Source organism: Nycticebus coucang, chromosome 3 (assembly GCF_027406575.1).
Source record: "Nycticebus coucang isolate mNycCou1 chromosome 3, mNycCou1.pri, whole genome shotgun sequence".
NCBI lineage: Eukaryota > Metazoa > Chordata > Mammalia > Primates > Lorisidae > Nycticebus > Nycticebus coucang.
Genome location: NC_069782.1, coordinates 37,046,447 through 37,071,205, shown reverse-complemented (window position 1 = coordinate 37,071,205; position 24,759 = coordinate 37,046,447). Strand labels below are relative to the sequence as shown.

At 34.9% G+C, this 24,759-nt stretch overlaps 1 protein-coding gene across 2 annotated transcripts in view; it reads right to left on the bottom strand.

Annotated features, from left to right (window-relative positions):
* Positions 1 to 1,070: 1,070 nt before the first annotated feature.
* The window catches only part of SLC6A15 (solute carrier family 6 member 15), a 92,661-nt gene continuing 68,972 nt past the window's right edge, over positions 1,071 to 24,759 (bottom strand). For both annotated transcript variants that reach the window (XM_053586012.1, XM_053586014.1), the window contains exons 3-12: positions 24,035 to 24,192; positions 23,554 to 23,680; positions 22,350 to 22,531; positions 16,655 to 16,765; positions 12,860 to 13,101; positions 12,340 to 12,532; positions 10,373 to 10,565; positions 8,117 to 8,276; positions 3,742 to 3,904; positions 1,071 to 2,438 (exon numbers count right to left, since the gene is read on the bottom strand). In XM_053586012.1, the coding sequence (XP_053441987.1) occupies positions 2,067 to 2,438; positions 3,742 to 3,904; positions 8,117 to 8,276; positions 10,373 to 10,565; positions 12,340 to 12,532; positions 12,860 to 13,101; positions 16,655 to 16,765; positions 22,350 to 22,531; positions 23,554 to 23,680; positions 24,035 to 24,192 (1,901 nt within the window). In that variant the 3' untranslated portion in view covers positions 1,071 to 2,066. The remainder of the gene's footprint in view (positions 2,439 to 3,741; positions 3,905 to 8,116; positions 8,277 to 10,372; positions 10,566 to 12,339; positions 12,533 to 12,859; positions 13,102 to 16,654; positions 16,766 to 22,349; positions 22,532 to 23,553; positions 23,681 to 24,034; positions 24,193 to 24,759) is intronic.

Genomic DNA, 24,759 nt, shown 5'->3' with positions numbered 1-24,759 from the left:
AAGACCAAAAATCACATTATAACAAAGATATTTATACCAGAATATTTATTGCAGCCCAATTCATAATTGCTAACTCACGGAAGAAGCCCAATTGCCCATTAATCCACGAATGGATTAAGAAATTGTGGTATATTTATACCATGGACTATATGCAGACTTAAAGAAAGATGGAGACTTTATATTTTGTATGTTTACATGGATGGAGCTGGAATATATTCTTCTTCGTAAAGTATCTCAAGAATGGAAGAAAAAGTATCCAATGTACTCAGCCCTACTATGAAACTGATTATAGCTTTCATATGAAAGCAATAACCCAATGATAACCTAAGACTATGAGGAAGGTGGAAAGAAAGGGGAGGGGAAGAGGGAGGATGGGCGGAGGGAGGGAAATTGGTGGGACCATACCTTTGGTGCATCTTTCAAGGGTACTTGTGAAACTTACTAAATGAAGAGCATAAATGTCTTAACACAGTAATTAAGAAAATTCCAGGAAGGCTAAGTTAACCAGTGTGATGAAAATATGTCAAATAGTATATAAAACCAGTGTATGGTGCCCCATGATTGCATTAATGTGCACAGCTATGATTTAATAATAACAAAATACAAAATAAAAAATAAGGAATTGTGAGACTGCAGTAGAACACCATTTAATCATAATACTCTACGTTTTCATTGTCTCTAAAGTGGCAGTCAATGTATCAATCTCTAATCCCATGTGGAATGTGAAGATTAACTCACCTGTGGCTCAGTGAGTAGGGCGCCCGCCCCATACACCGAGGGTGGTGGGTTCAAATCCTGCCCCGGCCAAACTGCAACAAAAAAAATAGCCAGGCATTGTAGCGGGTGCCTGTAGTCCCAGCTACTCCAGAGGCTGAGGCAAGAGTATCGCCTAAGCCCAGGAGTTGGAGGTTGCTGTGAGCTGTGTGAGGCCATGGCACTCTACCGAGGGTGACAAAGTGAGACTCTGTCTCAAAAACAAACAAACAAACAAAAAAACTCTTAGGAAATGCCTGAAATGCAAGACAATCCAGTTTGGGAGATACAGAGAAAATCAACGTGAGAAACAAGCATCATTTTTAAATGTTGTTTATTTGTAGATTAAACTGTAATGCCATATAATTTTAACAATCACTTAAAAAAGGATTTATATTTGCATAAAACGGAAGCAAAACAGAAGTATATGAAATAAAATGCCAACTTGCTTCAAGTTTTCAAATCAGTACTTTAAGTACTAAGATACATCTATATACATTGCAAGTATATTATATAAATATACTATGAGTAATCTTGAAGCCACAATAAATATCAAGTAGGTTTTTAGGCACACGGCATAAGAAAAATGCAGAATCTGCATATTTCTTGAGAGTGCTGAGTGACTCACTCACAGATCATTTTCACACATGTATTTTACACAAAATATACAGCCATCACTCACATGATCCTCAGCCACCTGTGGATTTTGCCTTTCACTCCAGCATTAGTGCCTTCTTATTTTTTGATGCTATTGCTCTATACAGCTATTATATATGAAAATATTTTGCAGTTTGTTTCAGCTAATTTCCTAAGAAGGTATCAATGCTACCAAAATAATTACAACCTATCTACACAACATATTCATGGAAATGTGCTGAGAGGCACCAAATTACAGAACTGTCCTTTTAATACTGAAAGTTACCCTGAAGGCAAACTTGTAAATTTTAAGGTCTATCATTTTTGAATTGCCAATACTATTAAACCCAGAAATTATTAGAAACTGAGGTAATACCTGTTTTAGAGATAGAAATGCTCGAAAATACACCAAAGTACTTTTAAAAATCCTGACAAACATGGGCCTCGGTCATTATAAGCTTCGTCTGTAATCTTTTCTGCACAAATGTAAACCAAAGAACCCAAAGGAATGTTCTAGTTGAACTGACAGATACTGTTAGGATTAGAGATCACAGCCATAGATCACCTGAGATCGCCCCCCATAAGTGAAGCCTAATGCTTCTCTTAATAGAGCCAATAGAGAGACAATGTTCATTGATGAGAATGAACCAAACTATACAGGCTGGGTTTTCCCCCAGCTACAAATCAGATTCTGGCATGTCTGGCATGTCGGCCATCAAGTACCCTATTCCGTACCGTCCATTGGGAGCTGTGTCCAGAGTTGGCGACCCACTCTGTTTTCGATAAATATTTTTACCAAAATTTGGAGATGACATCTCACTCGGTATCTTTCCGTGAATGAGGCTTGCATCGTCTCCCTCTAAGTTGACAGGCTCTTTCAGGACCCGACCTCTCTTATAGGTCACAGATGCTAAATTACCAGAACTATCATCTATGAGGTTGCAGCGACGGACAGTGAAGACTACAGGGATGGGGAGGATGGCCAGGACCATGAGAGAGACACAGACAACCATTCCCCACATTGGAAAGCTCAGAAATTCTTCAGATGCCTGTTAAGAAAGAAAAATAATGATGAATAATCTCTCTTTCTTTGCACACACATGAAAAAAATTCTACTTGTCTCCTGTTTGTAAGCCCAGAAACTGGGCTGGCTTTGTAACTTGCTATGACCAAGAGGGAGCAGTGGAAGTGACATTCACCAACTTCCAAGACTAGATCTTAAAGGCCTTGCAATTTCTAGATGCTGTCCCGAGTCCATGAGGCTTGAAGAAGGCAAGAATGAATGACCAGCTAGAGAGAGAAAGCTAGGGTCTCCAATCTGAATGCCAACTGTTAGAGTTGGCCCGTGCAAGACCAGAAAAACAGCCGCTCAGCTCACCCACAGAACCCCCAGAAATCATAATCAAGGTTGCTTTTAGTCATTAAGTTTGGGGATGGTTTGTTACTAAGCAACAGATAACCTGTGAACTTGTGCCACGTGATCTTTCTAAACTATGAATATATTGATTTTGAAGCACATCTAGCCCCAAGAGATTTGGTAAAGAGTAACAGACTTGTTTATGCCTCAGTGACATTAGTCCTTATTATATAGAATAATTCATTACAGATAAGGGTCAGAGGTATCTCTGAAAAATAAATACTGTCATTTTATAAAAGCTACTATATGTATCATGATTATATTATTATGGGCTAATGCAGCTTAAAAATAGAGATTAAAATAGTCATTGCTAATATAAAAGTTACACCTAAATACAGGATTGCCATAAAGTTCGTGTGTAAATTTTAATTTTATATTGCACACGAACTTGCTGACTACCGTATTTTTTTTAAAATTATGTTTATATGGCTAGTATACATTTTCACTGTTATATAATATCTGGGATATAATTTAATCAGTTTTATATTTTTACAATATTTCTGGAGTTTAATATTTTCCAGAGTTAAAGGTCCAGTAATTTATTGGTTTCCAGTAATTTATTGATTCATCATGTTAAAATAAATAAATCTGCTTTAATAAGGGCAAGGTCAGTGTTTCCCATGCTTAAAGAAATTCACAATGGGGTTGCGCCTGTGGTTCAAAGGAGTAGGGCGCTGGCCCCATATACCAGAAGTGGCGGGTTCAAACCCAGCCCCGGCCAAAAACTGCCAAAAAAAAAAATATATATTCATAATGTATTTAAAAAATCATAGATGCGTGGGGTAAAAAACATAAATCTCAGGATGCTCCTATAAAAGCAACCCCTTATTAAACAGCAAAAAATACTGTGAAGAAAATTAAAAAAGAGATAAATCCCTCTAAAATGGCTTTCTGTGTACCTTTTTAAATCTAACTTCCTTATATTGCATTTTTACCTTATCTTCAATCCATGCATTATAGCCAGGAGGACTTAATCCCATATTCACAACACTAGCTATTAGCAATGACAATAGCATTAAAGGAGAAATGTATTTCCACATATAATAGTAATATCTGCTGGGAGCAAAGCCTAGCATATCTCTTAGGTCTTCCATAAACCTAAAAAAAAGAAAAAAAGAAAGTATTTAATTATTCCTCAAATTAACATTACTAAACCTTAAAATGTGCATTGAGTCAATAGTTTGACAGAAATTTAACCTTAAATACCCTATGATATATCATCCCCCTTAAAGGACTATAATAAACAATTCAATATACACAAGTGTTCATTTTAACATAAGGAACTGGGCCTTGGTACACTATGTGGTGCAAGTCAGTCTATGTAACTTATGTCAACTTAAGGAGGTGGTCAATGTAGGGAGGTTCTATTGCAATTCAAGTAGAACATCTTCTCTCTCAGAATTCCATACCTGCTTATAAGGCAAAAAACGAGGTTTGGAGACCAAAACATCTTACTTTAAAATAATAATTCTGACATCTTTTAATGCATATTTTAATCTCTCTAAGGTTAATTTTTGGTATTTTCAAAAACGATACTATACTACCTACCTTAAAGAATTATTGTTAGGATCATAAACAATGAATATAGCTCACATACGGTAGGAATTCAATAGGTGAATTAGTGGAATTTTTCCTACTATGTTAAAACTATTAATATTTGGAACACTATTAAAAATAAATATTCTCTACCATGCCCATCATAAATGATGACATATCTAAATAGAAATCTAAATTATGAATGTATTGATTCACAGATCAGTCTAGTGACAATATCAAAGTCCATCACTGTGCAGGTCAGGAGTTATGAGTAGCTCAGTAGACTTTGAAATCAAGGTCTGGATGATAGTTGTGGCTCTATAATTAACCAATGTGTTCTCCCGTACAAGAAGCGCCAACTTTCCTATCTGTAATATCTAGGTGGTGTTACTTACCATAGAGGATTTTTTTCTTTCTTTTTTTTTTTTTAAATATAGACTTTAGTTTTTTAAGAGCAATTTTAGATTCACAACCAAACCGAACTGAAGGTATAGTGATGTCCTGTATAGCTCTCACCACCATAAACATGTAACCTTCCTTCCTTAGCAGCACCACCTGCCAGAGTGGTTCATTTGTTACAATTGATTAACCTGCATTCTGTGGGTTTGGACAAATGTAATCCACCATTATAATATTACACAGTGAAGTTCCGTTGTCTTAAAAATCCTCTGGGCTCTACCTATTCGTTCCTCTCCCCTACCCCTGGCAATCACTGAACTTTTTACTCTTCTTTATAGCTTTGCTGTTTATAATGTTATACAGTTGGAATTGTAGAGTATATACCCTTTTCACATTGGCTTCTTTTCTCTTAGTAATAAGCATCTGCATTTCCTGTAAGTTTTTTCATGATTTGATAGATCATTCATTTGTTTTTAGAGCTGAATAACATTTCATTATTAGGATAGATTGCAGTTTACTTTTTATCAATTAACCTACTGAAGGGCATCTTGGTTGCCGTCAGGTTTTGACAATTATGAATAAAGTTGTTATAAATATCTGTGTGCAAGGATTTATTTTTGTGAGTATAAACTTCCAACTCCTTTGTGTAAATATGAAGAAGAATGATTGCTTGATCATGTGGGAAGAGTATGTTTAGTTTTACTACAAGCTGCCAGACTATCTTCTAACGTGGCTGCACCAGTCTGCATTGCCATCAGCAATAAAGGAGAGTTCCACTGGTTTGCATCCTTGCCAACATTTTGTGTTGTCAGTTATGGAGGCTGGCTGAGCTACCAAGTGTACAGTGGTACTTCATTGTTTTAATTTGCATTTTCTCAATGACCTGTGATGTGTGTATACATCTTACTTGCCATCCAGTGAATAAGTTTTTATAGGCTTCAACATTAATGTATGTCAGACAGCTGTTACTACTGCTGCTATGTAGTACATGATTACTAAATTTAAGTTCCCCTGTCCTCCCTTTCCTCCTTTTTGTTTTTTTAAATTTCAGATTAATGTGAGAGTGAAAACAATTAGGTTACATTGCTTGTGTCTGTTAGGTGAAGTTCAAGTTGTAGTTGATTGCTTTACCCAGGGTGTGTGCTGTAGGCGCTACACTGTCCAATTTCCATCTCTCCTTCCCCCATCTGGAATTTAATTTTGTTTTTCTCTCATGTGGGGGTGTAGCTGTTTATCTTTTGGTTTCATGTTAGTATTGCACACATTGGACGCTTGCTTTCCATTCTTTTGATACTTAACTAAGAATGTTCTTCAACCCCATCCAGGTAAATGCAAAAGACATAAAGTCTCCATTTTTGTGACTGAATAGTATTCCATGGTACACATATATCACAGTTTATTGATCCACTCATGAGTTGATGAGCACTTGGACTGATTCTGCATATTGTTGATTGTGAATTTAGCTGCAATGAAAACTCTACTGCAAATGTCCTTATGGTAAAATGAGTGTTATTCTTTTTCCTTCTGGGTAGATACCTGGTAAAAGAACTTGAGGATCAAATAGAAGGTTTACTTTTAGCTCCGCGAGGATTCTTCTTACTTTTTCCACAGAGGCTGTATTAGTTTGCAGTCCCACCAGCTGTGTGAAGCGTTCCCTTCTCTCCAGGTCCACGCCAGCATTTGCAGGTTTGGGACTTTGCTATGTGGACTATTCTCACTGGGTTAGGCGATATCTCAGGGTTGTTTTGATCTGTATTTCTCTGATGATTAGGGACGAGGAGCTATTTTTCATTCGTTTGGGGGCATTGATCTGTCTTCTTCAGAGCAGGTTCCGTTCATGTCTCTAGCCGATTTATAAATGGGATTGCTTACTCTTCCCCCTCTAGTTTGAGTTCTCTGTGGATTCTAGTTAACACTCCTTTGTCAGATTTATAGCATGCGAATATCTTCTCCCATTCTGAAGGCTGTCTGTTTGCTTTAGTTGTTGTGTCCTTAGCTGTGCAGAAGCTTTTTAGCTCGACCATGTCCCACTTATTTATTTTTGGTGTTGGCTGCAATTGCCAAGGGGTCTTCGTCATAAAATCTTTTCTTAGGCTAATGTTGTTTAGAGTTTTCCCCATACTTTCCTATAGAATTTTTATCGTTTCGTGTCTTAAATTTAAGTCATTTATCCAGAGAGTCTATTTTTCTAAGTGGTGAGAGGTGTGGGCCTAGCTTCAGTCTTCTAAATGTGGCTAACCAGTTCTTCTAGTCCCATTTATTAAATAGAGGTTTTATTCCCCCACTGCATGATTTTGTTTGATTTATCAAAGATCTCATGACAATAAATAGATGAGTTCATCACTAAGTCTCTAGTCTATTCCATAGATCTATATCTCTATTTTTGTGCCAGTACTATGCTGTTTTGATCACTGCAGACTGGCCAAAAGTTTTTGAAAGTCATTTAAAATTTCTGGGAGCTTTTTCACAAAGCTCATTCAAACTGATAATGTTCTTTATGTTGCTTAAAGGACTTTGGCCTTCACTCTACCTGCGCCCATTCCTACATGACAGAGCTACTGTAACCTTGAAGATCTCATTGCCTTTTGTTCCATATATATGAGTTAGAAACAGTGACTTTAAAAATTATTGGACAAAGCCTCTAAAGGTATTTTTACCCTGAGATTACTATTATGGTTCATTTAATACCATATGCATATACTTTTATGTACAAATTTTAAATTCGTAGGCAAATGGTGAATTTAAATAATGACTCCATATAAATGGGAAGTTTTGTATATATCATATACACACACACACATATATGATATGTATATACACATATATATATCAAAGTGGAATATATCATTTCCCAAAATTGTCCTTCTGCATAAGGAATTACAGCACACACATTTCTCTCATAAAACAGTTTAGCAAAATACTTAGGAGATAGGCTTTAAGATTAAACATAAATGAGGCTATAAATCCCAGTTTTGCTGCTGTCCAGGTATGTGATAATAGAGCCACTTTCGGTCTCTCTAAGCCTGATTTTCCCAATCTATAAAATATAGATAACAATAATAACTCAGAAGAACTTAAGGTTCTTGGAACATAGCCAATACTCACTGGATCTTTGAAGGGACTATTTGATAACCAGAATTAAATTAAAGCTTCAGACTTCTAGACAACATTATAATCTTTATAATTCTAATTACTCATCCAGTAGGAGACTGTCCTTTCATAAAATTGTTAATTGAACAAGAACCTGCAAAGGATTTGATTTTCTGAAGAATTTTACCCTCTATTCATTTTCCTCCTCTGAATGAAATAGATATCAATAATTGGTCTTATCAAAATAAAGGTGAAAAATGAATGCATAAAAGCAAATATACTTACTTATCTATTCCATAAACAAAGCAGACAGCAATATTCTCCAAAATGACTACAATTAGCAGAGGCAATGTAGCAGAATAATCGTCAAACATTGTAACAAAGTAATTTCCAGAACGCTGCACAAATATCAGGCCAATACAAAATGCCAGGAGACAACAGATCACTGGGGAAAGTGAATAAATGAAAGAAATTATCCCTTATTGACAGTCAGGTCTTTAAATCTTTATTATAAATTATTATATTCAAACATTTTTAACCTTGTATAACATTTCATGCAATACTTTCTTCTGCATTCTATTTCCCAGCCACATTTTGGCAGAATGAGTAAAACTGAAAGAAGAGTAGGTGACTGCCGTCTAGGAGAGGAGAAAACAGACATCCATGGATTCAATCAGATAAGGGCTCCCTAACAAGCTTAAGTATGAGTCCTATTACCTCCATCTCTTAAGCACCAGGCTAGGGCTATGAGTTACATCACACAGAAAAGAGTGTCATGTGTAAACATATAAAGTAAAAGAGTAGCATTTACTTCAAAGTCTACTGCATATCAAATTTAAATACTTATAGTATAAAATAAATAGTATCTTACTTAACTTTTAAACATCAGAGTTGAACAATGTATTGCTATTTTAATTCTATAGATGAGAGAACTGACCCTGATGAATTTAAATACTGTACTCAAAGTCTCAGGCTGGTAATAGCAGGGCTAAATTTGAACTTAAGTCTGACTCTATAGCCTGTGTACCTGTGTAACTAATTGCATTTTAGTATAAGGCAAATATGAAGAGAGTATATTCTATGTAGCACAGAGGGTGATAGTTTTGCTTTAAATGTGAGATAAAAAGGTAATGAGTAATATACTTGAGTGTTACTGTATGAAAGAGGTTAACACCATACTAAGGTAACATTTCATTGCCGTTAAATGTGACTATGACTTGAAGTGTAGATCTGATCCCAGAAGACGGGAAATGAGGCAAGACAGCACATTCCCCTTTGCTCTTTCCAAGTAACTCTTTCAGTGAGAGTAAGAAAATACTAGCTGTATACTATTACTTTTCCTTTAAATTTGCAAGCCCCTTACTACAGGATGGGCTGGTTTGGACATGGAGACCAATACAAGAAATGCAAAGATGACTCCAGCCTGCATGTCAGGAAGAAACAGATCAAACTGATTTCTAGAAGATAAGAAGCTTTGCAATTTTGTTTGGCTAATTTGAAGATCGATAGCTATCTATATTTAACAAATTAACTTGTTTTACACACACACATACAAGCTTAGCAGAGCAGCTAGTGATAAAGGTATATACTTTGAGTTATTAACCCACAGTTATTACTAAATCTTTCATGACTAAAAACAGAGCTTGGAGGGGCTTTCACATTACCACTTAGTGAGAAAGATCACCTGTATATTTTTTAGCCAATCTTATTTTGCATCACCTAACAGACTGTTTCTGTGCTCCGGTCTGGCTAACTTCCCTATTGTTCCCTTAATCTCCACTTACATATATTTACTGAAGTTGTCCTCTGACCTCTGAGAAAACCCCTCCCTGTTTCCAATACAATTTCCATCTCGTTGTCTGATAGTTCCATCATATACTTAGATGACTTAGCTTTTTCTGAATTCTAAGAACACACAAAATCGCTATTATGCTATCTATCAATATATTGTGGGATGTCTTATCTACCCAACCTTATTTTAATTTTAGCACTATTATTATCAGAGAAGAGGTGCTTTTATGTCTCTGTATCTCTCTTATAATTTTTCTTATAAACTTTATATTTCACAAATGCAAGGAAGATATACTACAAAACTGTATTAACAATGGTCTATGTTGATAAATTGTTTTCTTTTCTAACTAGAGACATTAACTATCAGTAAATCACAATTTAGATGGTATGTGAGAACTGGATTTAAAGTTTGTCATTTTCAACTACGTATTTTTTGGATTAGAGTATTGCATCTGAGCTGCTCTATCTATAATTATTTGACTCATAGACAAAAATTCTACATGAACATTTTAAGACGATTCTAGTGTCATAAGTACTATTGTTAAATTATAAACAAATGAATGACCATAACTAATTAAATATAATTTGAGTAAACATACACATATTATACAAATCAGTATATAAATAAAATGATAATAAATATTAATAAAACCCAAAACATAACACATTCCCATTTCCATCTCTAATCCTTCACCAAGAATAAAACTGCCTATATCAGTTTGGTGAAAAGACAGATATGCAAATACTCACCAGTAAGAAATTCTTTCCTGACTTTGAAAGTGTCCACAACAGGTGTGATGATCCCTTCAATGGTTCCAAACATACTGCCAAGCCCCAGATTTACCAGCATGAGGAAAAACATCACTGACCAGAAGGGAGATGCAGGGAAATGCGTCATTGCTTCTGTAAAGGCAATAAAAGCTAACCCAGTCCCCTGAACAGCCTGTAAAATATACCAAATAGCACCATGAATACAAAGCAATATTAAGTAGTCGCTCTAAATACAAGTTACAAAGGGGTAAAAAAAAAAAAAATCTGGGTGGCACCTGTGGCTCAAAGGGGTAGGGCGCCAGCCCCATATGCCCGAGGTGGCGGGTTCAAACCCAGCCCCGACCAAAAACTAAAAAAAAAAAAAAAAAAATCTGTGAATAATGGCCAGGAGCTATATACAGGAAATCAACATGCTGACATCAGCCTATAACCTGATAGGTCATTTTCTTATTCTCTGAACCAAGATCAATTAGGTCAAGTAGATGCAAATAATAAAACTTTCTTTAGAATTACTAAATAAAGCACTCAACTGTACGTGAACTCAGTATTTCACACAGAGCCTAGAATGATGTATCAAATGATACATAATATTTTTGTTCTGTTAACACTTATCAATGTGAATAGTAATTTATTATTACAGACACATTAATACAAATACATACACAACTATTTATGACCCACATATAAAGATGAAAATAATGTTCATTATTACCTTACCGCAAAGTAGCTTAATCAACATTTTGGGGGCAGAACACTATTAAAAGAGGGTCTTTATCTAACACAAGCAATCAATGTAACCTGGTTCTTTGTACCCTCAATGAATTCCCAACAATAAAAAAAAGAAATACAGACCGTGAAAAATAAACTTGTTTTATTTAAAAGAAAAATACTAAGGCAAAATAAAAGCATGTGAACAACAGAATAATTAGATTATATAAAGTCAATTTTTTATATTAAAATATACATTTATCTGTTATACTTCCGTTATTTCTACCTTCTAGCTAAGAAAAGTTGGGCTGATATGCTAATTTTTATAATTCAAGAGGCACAATAAATTCCCAGCAAAAATTAATTTAAAAATGGATAAAAAAGGAAACACTCAAATTGAGCTGAACAGAATGGGATTACTAGCAAATATTTTCATGAGTTTATTTTTACAAGTACCTCAAATATTAAGTTCTGAAATAATGACTTACTTTACCAAAGGAACTGTACTGCTAATCATGCTTCAAGTTGGTTATACTATCTCATTAAGATAATAGATAGACCAAAATATCTTTACAAACCACAAGCTTTGAAAGGCAAGTTATTAATTAAAGAAACATTTTTTATGAAATTCAGGTTTTTATATTAATGATGACAGTATTGATAATTTCTTACACATGTTTCTTCTAGCTCTCTTAAACCAAATGATAAATGGCCAATTTCCAAATTATGTTTTCCTTTTTGACAATGGTAATACAGGACGCAGTGGCAGCCAATATAAGAACACTTATTAATGTTCACTTATTTCTTGACTAATAAAACATGACAGTGGCTAAAAAAAAAAAAAGGACTTGATCGTAACTCTTTGAACACTGCTATTAAAATCAAATCAAATATTCTTCATGAATCAAGAAAATTATGCACTCCACATGTAAATGAGTCATAATTCAAATTCTGTATTAGACCAGGAAAAGTATCAAACTAATCATCGTTCTATACCTGAAATAGCTTTATTTATAATCATACTTTAAATTATTGTGACTCAATCAATAAAATTGCTTTATAAAGTAAAGCCAATCTTTATGATTTAAGAAAAAAAATCTCTAAAATGAAACTTGTGAATTTTGAAACAACATAATCTTTCCCATTTTTAAAGTCCATTTTCCTTAAAGAAAGCTGCTGGATAAAGCATGTTTTAACTGAATGTCTATTATTTTATTGCTCTCACGTGGTCTACTAACTTTATTTAGCTCATCTTCAATTTGACAGGAGTTGAGATGAAGAACCGGAAACTCTTCTTCTTTCACTTTTTGAATGATGTCATAAACTAAATGATAATCTTCCACAGTAACAACTGAAAGGTTGATATGATGAGGAATAATGTCCTGGCTAATGTTTCCCATTTTTAAAAATTTTATGATCATCTCTGAATTTCTGAAAAATAGAACAACATGTGAATGAGTGCTTACAAGTCCATTGGTATATAACTCCTATACAATCAAGCCATCAGAAGCTAATGAATGTGGAAAAGTTCCCAACACAAATAAATGATAAATGTTTGAGTTGACAGATATTCTAATTACAGAGACTTGACCATTACATATTGTGTGCTTATATTAAGATATCCCATAGATATGTACAGCTGTTATGTATCCCATAGATATGTACAGTTGTTATGTATCCATAAAAATTTCATGTAATTAATTTAAAAAAAAATTTTTAAAACAACGGGGAAAAACTAATGGAAATTAATATCCATACTGTGCAACGCATTTCTCATTTACGACATTGGCTTTGAATCCCAGAACTGCAAACACCACCAATGTTGCCAGGACAGAAGTGAAGAAATTGATGAAGGACACCAAGACAGCATCAAAGTGGCAGTTGTTGTCTCTTTTGTTGTAGCTTGAAAAGGCAATGACGCCACCAAATCCCAGACCTAAGGCAAAGAACACCTGTGTGGCAGCTTCTCGCCAGACCTTGGGCTCCAGCATTATTTCAAGCTGTTTAAAAACAAACATAACTGAAGTCAGTTGCAAAATAATATTTCTGAATGATTCGTTTATATAGAAGGAATCCTATTGTTTACATATATTAAAATGATATTTATGTACCCATTGCTTATTTAAAACTGAAAGATAATCTTTTTTTTTTTTTTGAGACAGATTCTCACTAAGTCACCCTTGTTAGAGTGCTGTAGCATCACAGTTCACAGCAAACTCAAACTCTTGGGCTTAAGCGATTCTCTTGCCTCACCCTCCCAAGTAGCTGGGACTACAGGCTCCTGCCACAATGCCCAGCTGGTTTTTTTATTGTAGTTGCCATTGTTGTTTAGCTGGCTCAGGCTGGGCTCGAACCTGCCACCCTCAGTGTATGTGGCTGGCGCCGTAACCACTGTGCTACAGGCGCCGAGCCGGATAATCTTTACTAAATAGAAATAAACATATTTTTTTAATTTCAGAAAAAATCCAGACAAATATGTACATGAGAAAGTCTATCAAGCTTCCCCATGGATATTTTACCTGCATGGATTTTCTGCTTATGCAGAAGTTTTGAAATATTTTAAGCCAACTCATTGAACAACTGTATGAAAGAGAAATTAATTACCTTTACTTATTTTCCATTATACCATGTATTACAAAGCAAAATAAATCAATAACCAATAAAAGTACTTCAATAAAATTACTACCAATAAAATTACTTCACTAATACTTTAAGTTTAGGTTTTCTAGTGTCCAACTATGGCTGAAAGAGATAACTCCTGTGAACTTGGTAGAGTTGATCTATTTGTGCTTTGTATATTTACACATGTGTTACACATTTATTCAAAAGTTTACTGAAAGCCTTGTCTTTAAAAATAGCGGAAATGTAGCTATATTATCTGTAAGATACCCTTTCAGATCCAAAGCGTTAATGTAGCAAATCTGTGCTAAATGCATATTTCAAGTGAGATGGTTTGCATTTTAGATAATTATCTCTGTATGTAATTAAAGCTTTTAAAGGAAACATGAGTCACTACTGACACTGAACTCAATAAACAGTTAAGTTCAATTTCAGGAATAATAGTGTTTAAATTGGCATTTTATCTCTTTCACTATGACAATCGCCTTTATTGGGGGCAATGTCAAACACGGCTAGGAACACAAGTTCCACAGAGAGTTTCAGATCTTGGTTCTGCCAATTAACATTTTAAAAATAGTGCAACCTAGGAAAATTGTCTGTCCTCCCTGACTTTCAGCATCCTCAACAGAAAGATAGAAGAGAAGTAACAAGTAATGTCTGACTTACACAGTGCCTACCATAATCAAAGTGCTCAATAATTGTTCGTGTATATGAACGATAGTGAGAGACACACTGATAAGCACTTTATGTGGTTTTATCATGAACTAGTCACACTGACCCATGAGGCTGTTGCTGCTATTAACTGAGTCTTAGAAAAGTTAAGAAGTATGCCTAAGCTCATACAATACGTCTGGGGGAGAAATGAAATACAAACAAGTGTAAATTCCAAAATGTTCTCTCAAATATTAGAATTTACTGCTTCAATTCATTTTATGTATAATTAAAATCTATTAAATATTCTAAGAAGCATAATCGTACTTATCTCTATGATCTACGAACAAGTAACCGAGATATTTATCTTGTATATTGACAACTGCTACATTTTCATTCTACAACCAAGGCTGATCTCGAAAATACACTCAACTGTCTATCTTTACTTTATCCACTAGATGGCAGAAAACACCTATTTACTAAAGAGACTGGCTGGATTACCGGTAGTTTTAATTTCTGAATTAAATCTCCACTCACTGACTGTTTCAGGAGTATCTGGTGTGCTTAGGCACTTTCTCCCCTATGTATACAATATAAATTAAAAAGTAATTTACAACTTTTTTCATTATTATATTACCTATCACATTCTAGAGTGATCTAACAAAGCATGTCAACTGTCAATAAAAAGCAAGCTAAAGAAAAAAATACCTTTCTATTTCATTAAATTTTTGTAGAGCGAGTATCTCACTATATTGTCTCAAAATCCTGGCCTCAAAGGATCCTCCAACCTTGACCTCCCAGGGTGCTGGAATTACAGACATGAGCCATCATGCCTGCCTTAAAAAAATAATATTTTAAAAATGAACCATAGGCCAGTTCAAAAATATTAATTTATGCTGCAGCCTTAAGTACTCAAGCCATGAAAATTATTACATCAAAGTACTTACTCTAAATATCTACTTGAATTAAATGTTCACCACTTCAGAAAGAGAACACTACATATATTCCAGAAATTCACAAATAGTTTGGTTGTTTTGAACTCTGAAAATATTTTTTAATATTATAAATATATTTTGGTCATTAAGTATGGCTTATTTGAAGCAGGTTTAAATTAATCAACATGGCCAAGATTTATAACTCTTAATTAGTTCTTCACCGAGGAGAAGTTCTAACAACTTAAATGTTCAAAAGGACTTTTGAACTAACTGAGAAAACCAGACACTTATGTCAGCATTTTTGCTCCCACAGAATGAATACCAGCTCAAAGCCAGACACACAAAGAACACAGCTTCTTTTACACAATATCAAGGCAGCTGCCAGAAGTGACAAAAAAATTCTGAAGAAGCTAATCCCGTCTGTCCAAATCTCACAATGCTGGTTGCACATTCATCCTTTGGATAACTCCCAATTTCTAATTATGAAATTAACTTTATGTCTGCCTGTGATGGTATTAGCAAACTAATAGTGATGTAAAACTTCATTTCAGTGACTAACAGAAAACGCATACACCTCAAAACTTATTTTTGTTTCCTGTTAAATCAATATGACAAGTTAAAATTAAGTCCACCTTTCGGATAAACCAGTTTCAATGTGCCCAGTGTTGAGCTCAGCCCTACTGATTTGAATGACAGAATGTAAGTTTTGAGCCCTCTGTGAAATCTAACAAAAATGTTCCTAAAATGAATCTACAGCTATAAAGTTATAGAACTTCCCAAAATGATCACTGTAAATATTATTCCATAAGGTATAAGACCTCAAAACAAAACTAAGAAGACATTTATTTTCTCTATGATACTATTTTATAATACAATAGAGGTCTTAACCTGGGTCCATGGATTTTAAATAATCTGTGAACCTCCTGAGATACTAGGCAAATTAATATGTTCGTTACTTTTTATTCTGGCAAGAACATCTGATTGTCCATTTTTTAAAAGAGTTTATGACACAAACATGTTAAGAACCACTGACAGAGGGGAAAAGTAAACAAAGACTGAAAAGTTCTAGGATTTAATGTGTGTAAAAACTGGGAATTAATTTATTTTAAAAGAGGAATTTTTGAAGTTGAAATACTGATAGTTTTACTCAAAAGCTAAGAGGGGACGTTTAAAACCGGAGATACATGGATACAAGTTTTATATATAAGAAAGCTCTGGGGTTTTTTTAAGTTGGCTAACATAACTTAAAAGTGTAATGCACGTATTACAGTTAGCTCTTGACTCTAACAGTAGTAACATTTCGACAATAAACAAAAGACTTTCATGATCTTGGAAACATGGCACAGACCTTAGGGGTAAACATGTGGCGGATGCCGTCAATGGAGCCATTGAGAAGGAGTGCTCTGATTAGGAAGCAAATTAGCACCACATATGGGAACAGAGAACTAAAATACATGATCTGCAAAGAAAGAAAAATAAAATAAGTGAGACACTATGACAACTCTAATATTTTCTTTATAGTTAAGAATACTCTCTAATTTTTTCTTTAAAGTTTAGAATACATGCGTTCTACTCTATACATTGACAGTCACTGTTTTTAAATTATGATTAATAATACTATTAATAACTCCTAAAACATTTTTGAAGAGTGACTGGTTAGTCTTGATTCAGTATTGTTTAAGATCCTATTAGAGATAGAAGGAAAAATAAGAAAATCTTAATCTCCTTTGAAATAATCCACAGGTGTAGTGTAGCTTGAATAGTTTGATTCCTTACAGTTCATACCATCAATATCTACAACAGAAATATACTGGCAGTAACTAACTCCTCAAAAAATTCCCATTCTGGGGGAATGTGCCTCAAAGGAGTAGGGCCCATGCCCCATATGCTGGAGGTGGTGGGTTCAAACCCAGCCCCGGCCAAAAACTGCAAAAAAAAAAAAAAAAATTCCCATTCTCATTGTTTTAAGTAGCAAAAACAAAGTCCCTTTTTTGTTGTTTTAACTGAAGTTATGATTCCGTAAACCTTCTAGAGTATTTCCTATGCTAAATTTTCTCCTGAACAATTAACTACATAAAGGTTTAGCCTGCTGCTTCATCATATTTCTCCATCGAATTAAACAGTTTGAAAGATATCTGTCATAGAAAAGGAACTGTCCCACCTAGACATTAACTGTCTCTTTGACATTTTCATATGGATGCATAATAGGTATCTAATATTTCTTCCTGTATTTATATTTTTCTATACTTAAACAGCTCTAACCTATGCTAAATATGTCCGTTTCCCGTATCCCAAAAGCCAACTGACCACCCCAAGCCAAATTGATTCTACCAAAGAAATCTCACCTGGTCCCCTTGTTTCCACCCTCAATTACCCATCACTTTTCACTATGAAAATAGTTTCCCCACTCATCTTGCCTCCAGATTCTGTCAGCTTTCCTTTACATCCCAGAAATTCCTTATCCACACTACAGCCAGTGTGATCTCTCTGGAATACAATGTACTCAATTCTAATATGAAGGCAGTAGATGACCTGATACCAAGTGGGGGTAGGACAATGAGGGATGTGGTGAGGGGAGGTGGGAGGCGGATAGGGGGTCAGGATGTATGGCGCACCTCCTGGAAGCAAGACGCAGTTACAAGAGGGACTTCATCGAGCTCAATCCGTGTAACTTAATTCTCTGCACCCTCAATGAATACCAAACAATTAAAAAAAAAATTCTGGTAGTGTCACTGAACTACTAAAAATCCTCAAATGTTCCACACTGTGTGCTAGGTGACAGCCCAACCTTTTCACAAGTGTCCTTTGATATCTGCAGTTAACTCACATATCCCACCAGCTGCACAAACGGTAGGTGAAAGTTAGGAGTATTCAGCAATCACCGAGCTTTGCACCTGTTGTTTTCTGTGCTTTCAATATTCTCTCTTTGGAATTTCTGGAGAACTCTTCCTCCCCAACCATCAAAGCCCAGCCACAGTTCTCTCTTCAGTTAAGGCTTCAGCTAAACCCAGGTTAATATTAACCACTGCCTCTCTGCTACCATGTACTCACCATATGCCTCTGTCACTTGATAGCTACATCCACTTGATAAGTTGAATTATCTATATTTCCCATTAGATTATGGCTTCCATGAGGACAAAGACTCTGGCCTATTAATCTTTGCATATCCATCAGTGCCTGGTATATCATAGATATTCAGAAATATTGTATATTGAGGGAGGATTTACAAACATTTGTTCTCCTTCCTATACATATCCCCTGAAAAATTATTCTATAGTATTTTAAAACTTATATCCTATTTATATAATCATACTTCATTCAGTTTTCGTTATTACTTAAGCAAATATTTGACTTCTTAAAGACACTGATCTGGATTCAGTGGGATAGAACATTTCAATCATGCAACATGGAGAAAAACAACAGTCAAGATTTTAACCACTAAAAGTGGTTACGAGAAGGTCACAGCCCAATTTTATTCTATGCACAGAAAAAAGGACAAAATAAACTACTGAATTCCAATATTTAAGAAGATATGTCTTGAAACTCACCACTTTATAGAAATATATGTGCTGTTTTGAAACACAAACTCTTTGCATTTATTTATATGGCTGCAATCTTATTATACCAAAATAGTTAATATTAAAATGGGTTAATTTTAACCTAACTGGCTATATATACCCCAAACACTTTCTCCTTAGCACACTTTATGTCATTCTACTCATATTATTTTGTAAGTCAGTTTTTTATTTGCTGCCTCTGCCATAATTCCCTAAGAATAGCCATATCTACCTCATGTATTGCTCTACATGAAGAACCAAAGGTTTATTATAAACATACCTTCAGAAAAACTCATTCTTTTTGAGGATTTCATAGCCCAGCTTTATCTCTGCTTGTCATTCATAAGTTGTTTAATTCTGGCCAATTATTTATTTTTCCTAAGCTTGTCAACTTTATATAAAAATGGGGATAAAATATGCAAATCATCTGCCTGATATAAATATTAAACAAGCTAATGTATGCAAAGTACTTAAAACAGCAGAAGTAACAATAGGAAACTACAAATTGTATTAGTAGAAAATATTACCTTAGAAGAAAGCTAAGAGCGTCTCATTTCTAGCCTTCATCTGTAGGCAGGCATCCCCTTAAGAGATGCCAGTTAAGAAAGGGACATGCAAGCTCTGTTTGACCACCTGGGGTGATGCTGAGTTCTCACCGCTGGGGCAATTCATTTCATTGTTTCTGGTTTGATCCCTGACAGGCATCGTTTTCCTTGAAGATTTACTACCATCCCACTACCCACCATAATCCCCAATATTTGACATAGTTCTGTTTTCTTTGGATACACAGAACAGCCTTGTTCTTCTTTTGATTAACCTGTTTGAAGATCGTGATCAAGGGGCTGAGATTTCTCTTCTTTATAATAAAGCAGGAAGTAAGAAAATTCAGTAAAATCTGGTATCGTCCATGTGGCCCAATTGAGATGTGTCTTAGTTCAAAGGACAGTGACACTACCTTACCCTTCTTTTAATTCATGAAGTTCCCAATTAGCAATTTGATGGAGGGTTTGCCTGGAATTTCTCTGTGTGTGTGTGTGTGTGTGTGTGTGTTGACCAAGCACATCATAAGTTGACTCATACTCCTCTTATAGCTGCTAAATCTCTTACGATGTTTATACACACAGCAGCCTACGTTGTATTTCTCTGTCCTGTAGTTGTCTGACTGTTTGTGTGGAGGCATTTTTGTTTGGTAGGCAAACACAGCTTCTTCGTCATAAATTCCCTATTGTGTTTCATGCATTATTTCAGACTGAGGGATTGTGATAATTTAAACGTCCTATCTTTGTTCGTGTCACTTACAGCTAGCTTTCTCATCTGTACCTATTTTCTTCCTTCAAATTCTGCTGAAATGCCACTCTCTTCCTAAAACATTCTCATTGGAATAATACATTTTATATACTATGTAAGTTGTATGGCATTTTTCTAGATAAGGTCATATTACGTGACAAGAGAAAAGCAAGCCCAAGATGTTATAGTAAAAATAGGATGAATAATTCTCCAAGTAATGATAAGACACAGACTCAGAAGAAACAAAATGTTGACAGTAAGATACACCGAGTGTAAGAAGGGTTTGAACTTCTCTGGTCGGCTCACAGCTGGCTCTTTCTACCAAATGACATTATCTTAAGAATCATATAAATGTGCTTAGGTCTGGTGTAAGAATCTATTCCTTTATTGATCATTGAACTGTAGTGTGAAAATGCAGTAGAAGACACACTCCATTATACCAACTGACTGAAGTTATTTGGTCATGTAATACAATAACACTTTCCAAAGATTTAATCAGATGTGCAATCTATCATAGTCACTTCTTCAAAAGTAAAAATGATAGTTTCCACCAGGAAACAAATATAAAATCAGCTACCATCTTCAAGCTAAAAAAATCATCAAATATTTTAAATTAAATATGAAGTAAGAGGAAACAGAGGTGAATGAGACAGACTTCTGCCCTAAAAGATTCACTATTTGCTGTGAGCAAATATGATGGTAAGTGATATTATAGAGTTGCAGTACCAGAACATGGGCTCTGCATTTAGACAGGCTGCGGAACTAGGATTGACTGACCCTGGAGCTTAGGATAAACTTCCCAATTTCGCAAACGTGTTCTTTTACACATCTATAAAATAGGCCTGAAAAGGTCAATTACCTTTTACTGTTGTTTACAGAATAAATTGGATAAAGTACATAAAGCAGTTACAGCAGTGCCCAGAGAAGAATAAATGTGTAATAAATATCGGCTTCCATTATCGTTCTGGTCTAGCCATTGTCAGGACCATCTTTATCTTTTTTTTTATTTTAGATCAGAGTCTCACTATGTCACCCTCAGTAGAGTGCCATGGCATCGCAGGTCGCAGCATCCTCAAACTCTTGGGCTTAAGCGATTCTCTTGCCTCAGCCTCCCAGGTAGCTACAGGCGCCCACCACAATGTCTGTCTGTTTTCTTGTTGCAGTTGTTTAGTTGGCCCAGGCCAGGTTTGAACCTGCCACCCTCGGTGTATATGGCCAGTGCCATAACCACTGTGCTACGGGCGCCGAGCTGCCATCTTTATCATTTCTTATTATTTCTAACATTGCTACTATTACTACTACTATCATTCCAGCTAGCATATGATGGTGAGTGGTAATAAGGTGACCTGAAAAGATACCTGATCAGAGCTATGCTTTGGAAAGAAAAACAGCAGAGATGAACTGTTAAGAGACAGAATGAAGAACAGACAATAACCTCTGTGATGATTCCGCAAACACATGCAGAGAGCTTTAAAACAGTGGCAGTGATAATGGGGGGAAAGCAAAGTGAAAACAAAATAGTACATATACGTTACTTTCCTACACATCCTTTAATAAAACCACAAACCAAGGTACCTAAAATTCACTTAATATCTTTTTCAACTACAGCCTTTTTAATTTTCAATTTTCCTTAGCAGAGATGATCTTCAGTCTTTTGAATTACTCTGAAGTCCTGTTGGGATTATCATCACTACATAATGATGTTAGTAGTTTTAAGAAACACTCCGTGCATATGCTATTTTAAAATTCTTTATGCAACTATTCCTTAGAATCCCTATAGTAGAGGGAAATGAGTAGGATAAAATAAACAAAATGAATAGATTCTTTATTCTACCACTTTGCTTACTTTCCATAATTGCAACTAAAGACAGAAAACTAAAACATTAGAGTTAACTGAATAAACAGCAAAAAGAAAAGACTTTTAAGTATTGGCAAAAATTTTAAAGATCTTGTTGAAATAAGGGCAAATTATAAATGACATTAGATTTTACTGCAAGGCAATTACATCTTTATTTATGACCTTTTCTTAATTTTAACACATTTTTAAAAGCATCACTTTTCACCAATCTTTAATTAAGTACCTAGAATGAAGTGTTACATGAAGTTTGCTCGTGGAAATTTGTAATAGAAACTGAGGGAGGGACATTCATTCACAGGAATGGTGATTAGCAGAATGGAACAGGGCTCTAACATACTAACTTTTCCAGAAGACTGAATGCCTTTGATCATAGCCAAGCAAACCATGACCCAGGCAGCCAGCAAGCAGATCGTCATCTTCCAGTTTAAGCCTCCACTTTCAGAAATGGAACTGGAAATATTCAGTGCTTCTCTGTACCAGTAATAGGTCGTGGCAGAACTTTTTTCACATTCTGGTTCTATGACTATAGAAAGAAAGGTAACACACAATCATTTCAGACTATAAAGAACAATAAGCTAATTCTTAACATTTCCTAGAAAACTACAACCATTCTATAACAGGCTGTAAATTCAGAATGAAGTATGAAAAGATCAACCATGCAAAAATTTGAAAAACCAACAAACTGTGTATCCTCTCTGATATTTCTTATCATTCATTTCTGGGGTAAGAATATGTGAGCTGCTTATCAAAGTAATTTTTTAAAAAACAGGTTTATTACCCTTCCCATCCAGGCTCCTTGGGGTAGCCCTGGTCAGATAAGCTAGCTGCTTGCCATGTGCAGCTTTGAAGTGGGGCTATTCTAAAGTGGCATGTGCTGGAAATGTGAAATTCAAAGTGGATTCCAGCTTTAGGACAAGAAAAATAACATAAATTACTGCATTAACAATGTTTATAGTAACTGTATGTTAAAATAATATTTTTGCTATGTTAGATTAAGTATTCCACCGACTTCTTTTTATTTTTCTCCATGTCTACTAGAAAAATTGAAACTACACATGTGAGTTGCATTCTGTGTTTACTGGACATCACTAAGCACACGGTAATTTTTTATTTACATTATAGAATTTTTTTTTAATGATGAGAAAACTGTAAAGCAACAGAACCAAAGACATAAAAGCTATTATTTTAATTCAAATTCTTCTTTTGATGACTTTTTGTTGCCTTTAATGAAAATGTAAGGCATCAATAAGGGTGTACAAAAGACTGTCAAATTTAGTAACTAAAGACTTTCAATATTTTACCCTGGTATCATATGGCAAAATAAAGCGACTTGAAGAGAACTAGAAAAAATTAGATGGCCCCACAAGTCTTATATTTCAGAGAACGCCAATCCTAAAAGTGAGGAGAGTCTGTTATGACAATAACTGAATGATTTTTCCTTTATCACTGAAATAAGTCTTGAAAGTCTGTGCCTTTACTATTGATATGATCTTTAAATACAAACAAAACAAAATAAATCAAAAAACTACATTTTCCACATCTTACAAGTATGTGAAGCATTTTTCACCAAAGGACACTGATCCCAAGGTAGGGGTTGCTGAAAAGACTGAGAAAAATAAAACAAGCTCCAGCCGATGATGACGTTGTAGTAGAGAGCCACAAAAAAGCACACCTGCAAAATAAAAAAGGAGCCCATTACAACTCTCATGTTTTCTCATTTATAACAATGAGATGAAATGCATAAATACCCACTTCACATTTTTTACATCCTCATTTGTTTTAATTAAACATATTATCTTTTCTTCGAAGGTGATGTCTCTCGGAGACTTCAGAGCATGCATTAACAAGATTGTGCTGTATCAATCTTTACAGCTGTTTCGGGTATTAGTCCATACTTCAGTCGTGTTTTTTGAGACATGGTTAAACAGTTATGTAGAAACACATACTCAGAGGTTTTACTTAAATGTGAATCATATCATTGCAACCCTGTAAAGATTATAAACATCCACCACACCAAGAAACTTACTACGCAACTTGCGAATCCAATCCCGCCCAGTTTAGGGCTTATGTAATTCCATACGCCAATGCTGCCTCGCCGAATTCTTTGACCCACAGAAAGTTCCAGGAAAAAAAGGGGAATACCTATTACCAGAAGTAGTATTAAATATGGTAAAAGATATGCACCTGCAGAAATGAGAACAAATAAAATAGGTTATATTTTTAATAGTTACAGTAGAGACGTTTATTTGGATTATAGCATTAAAAGACAATATTTACATTTCTATTTAAGTCTCTATATAATATATAGAAACTATTGTTAGAATAGTATAATTACAGAGAATTTTAAAGAAAATGCAACTTCATTACTTTAAACTTTATAGATTTTGAAACTTGAATTTGACTGTCACAGAAGTTTCTGATAAATAATAATTATGATAAAAGAATCAAATTAAAAAGTTGTATGTTAATTTTATTGAAAGAGCAAAAGGGCTTCATTTTTCATAAAAATATTTGATTCTTTAAAATTAATTATTTGGCTCAGTGCCTGTAGCTCAGTGAGTAGGGCAACGGCCATATACACTGAGGCTGGCAGGTTCAAGCCCAGCCTGGGCCTGCTAAACAACAATGACAACTTTAACAACAACAACCAAAAAAATAGCTGGTGGTGTGGTGGGCGCCTGTATTCCCAGCTTTACTTGGGAGGCTGAGGCAAGAGAATCGCTTAAGCCCGAGTTTGAGGTTGCTGTGAGC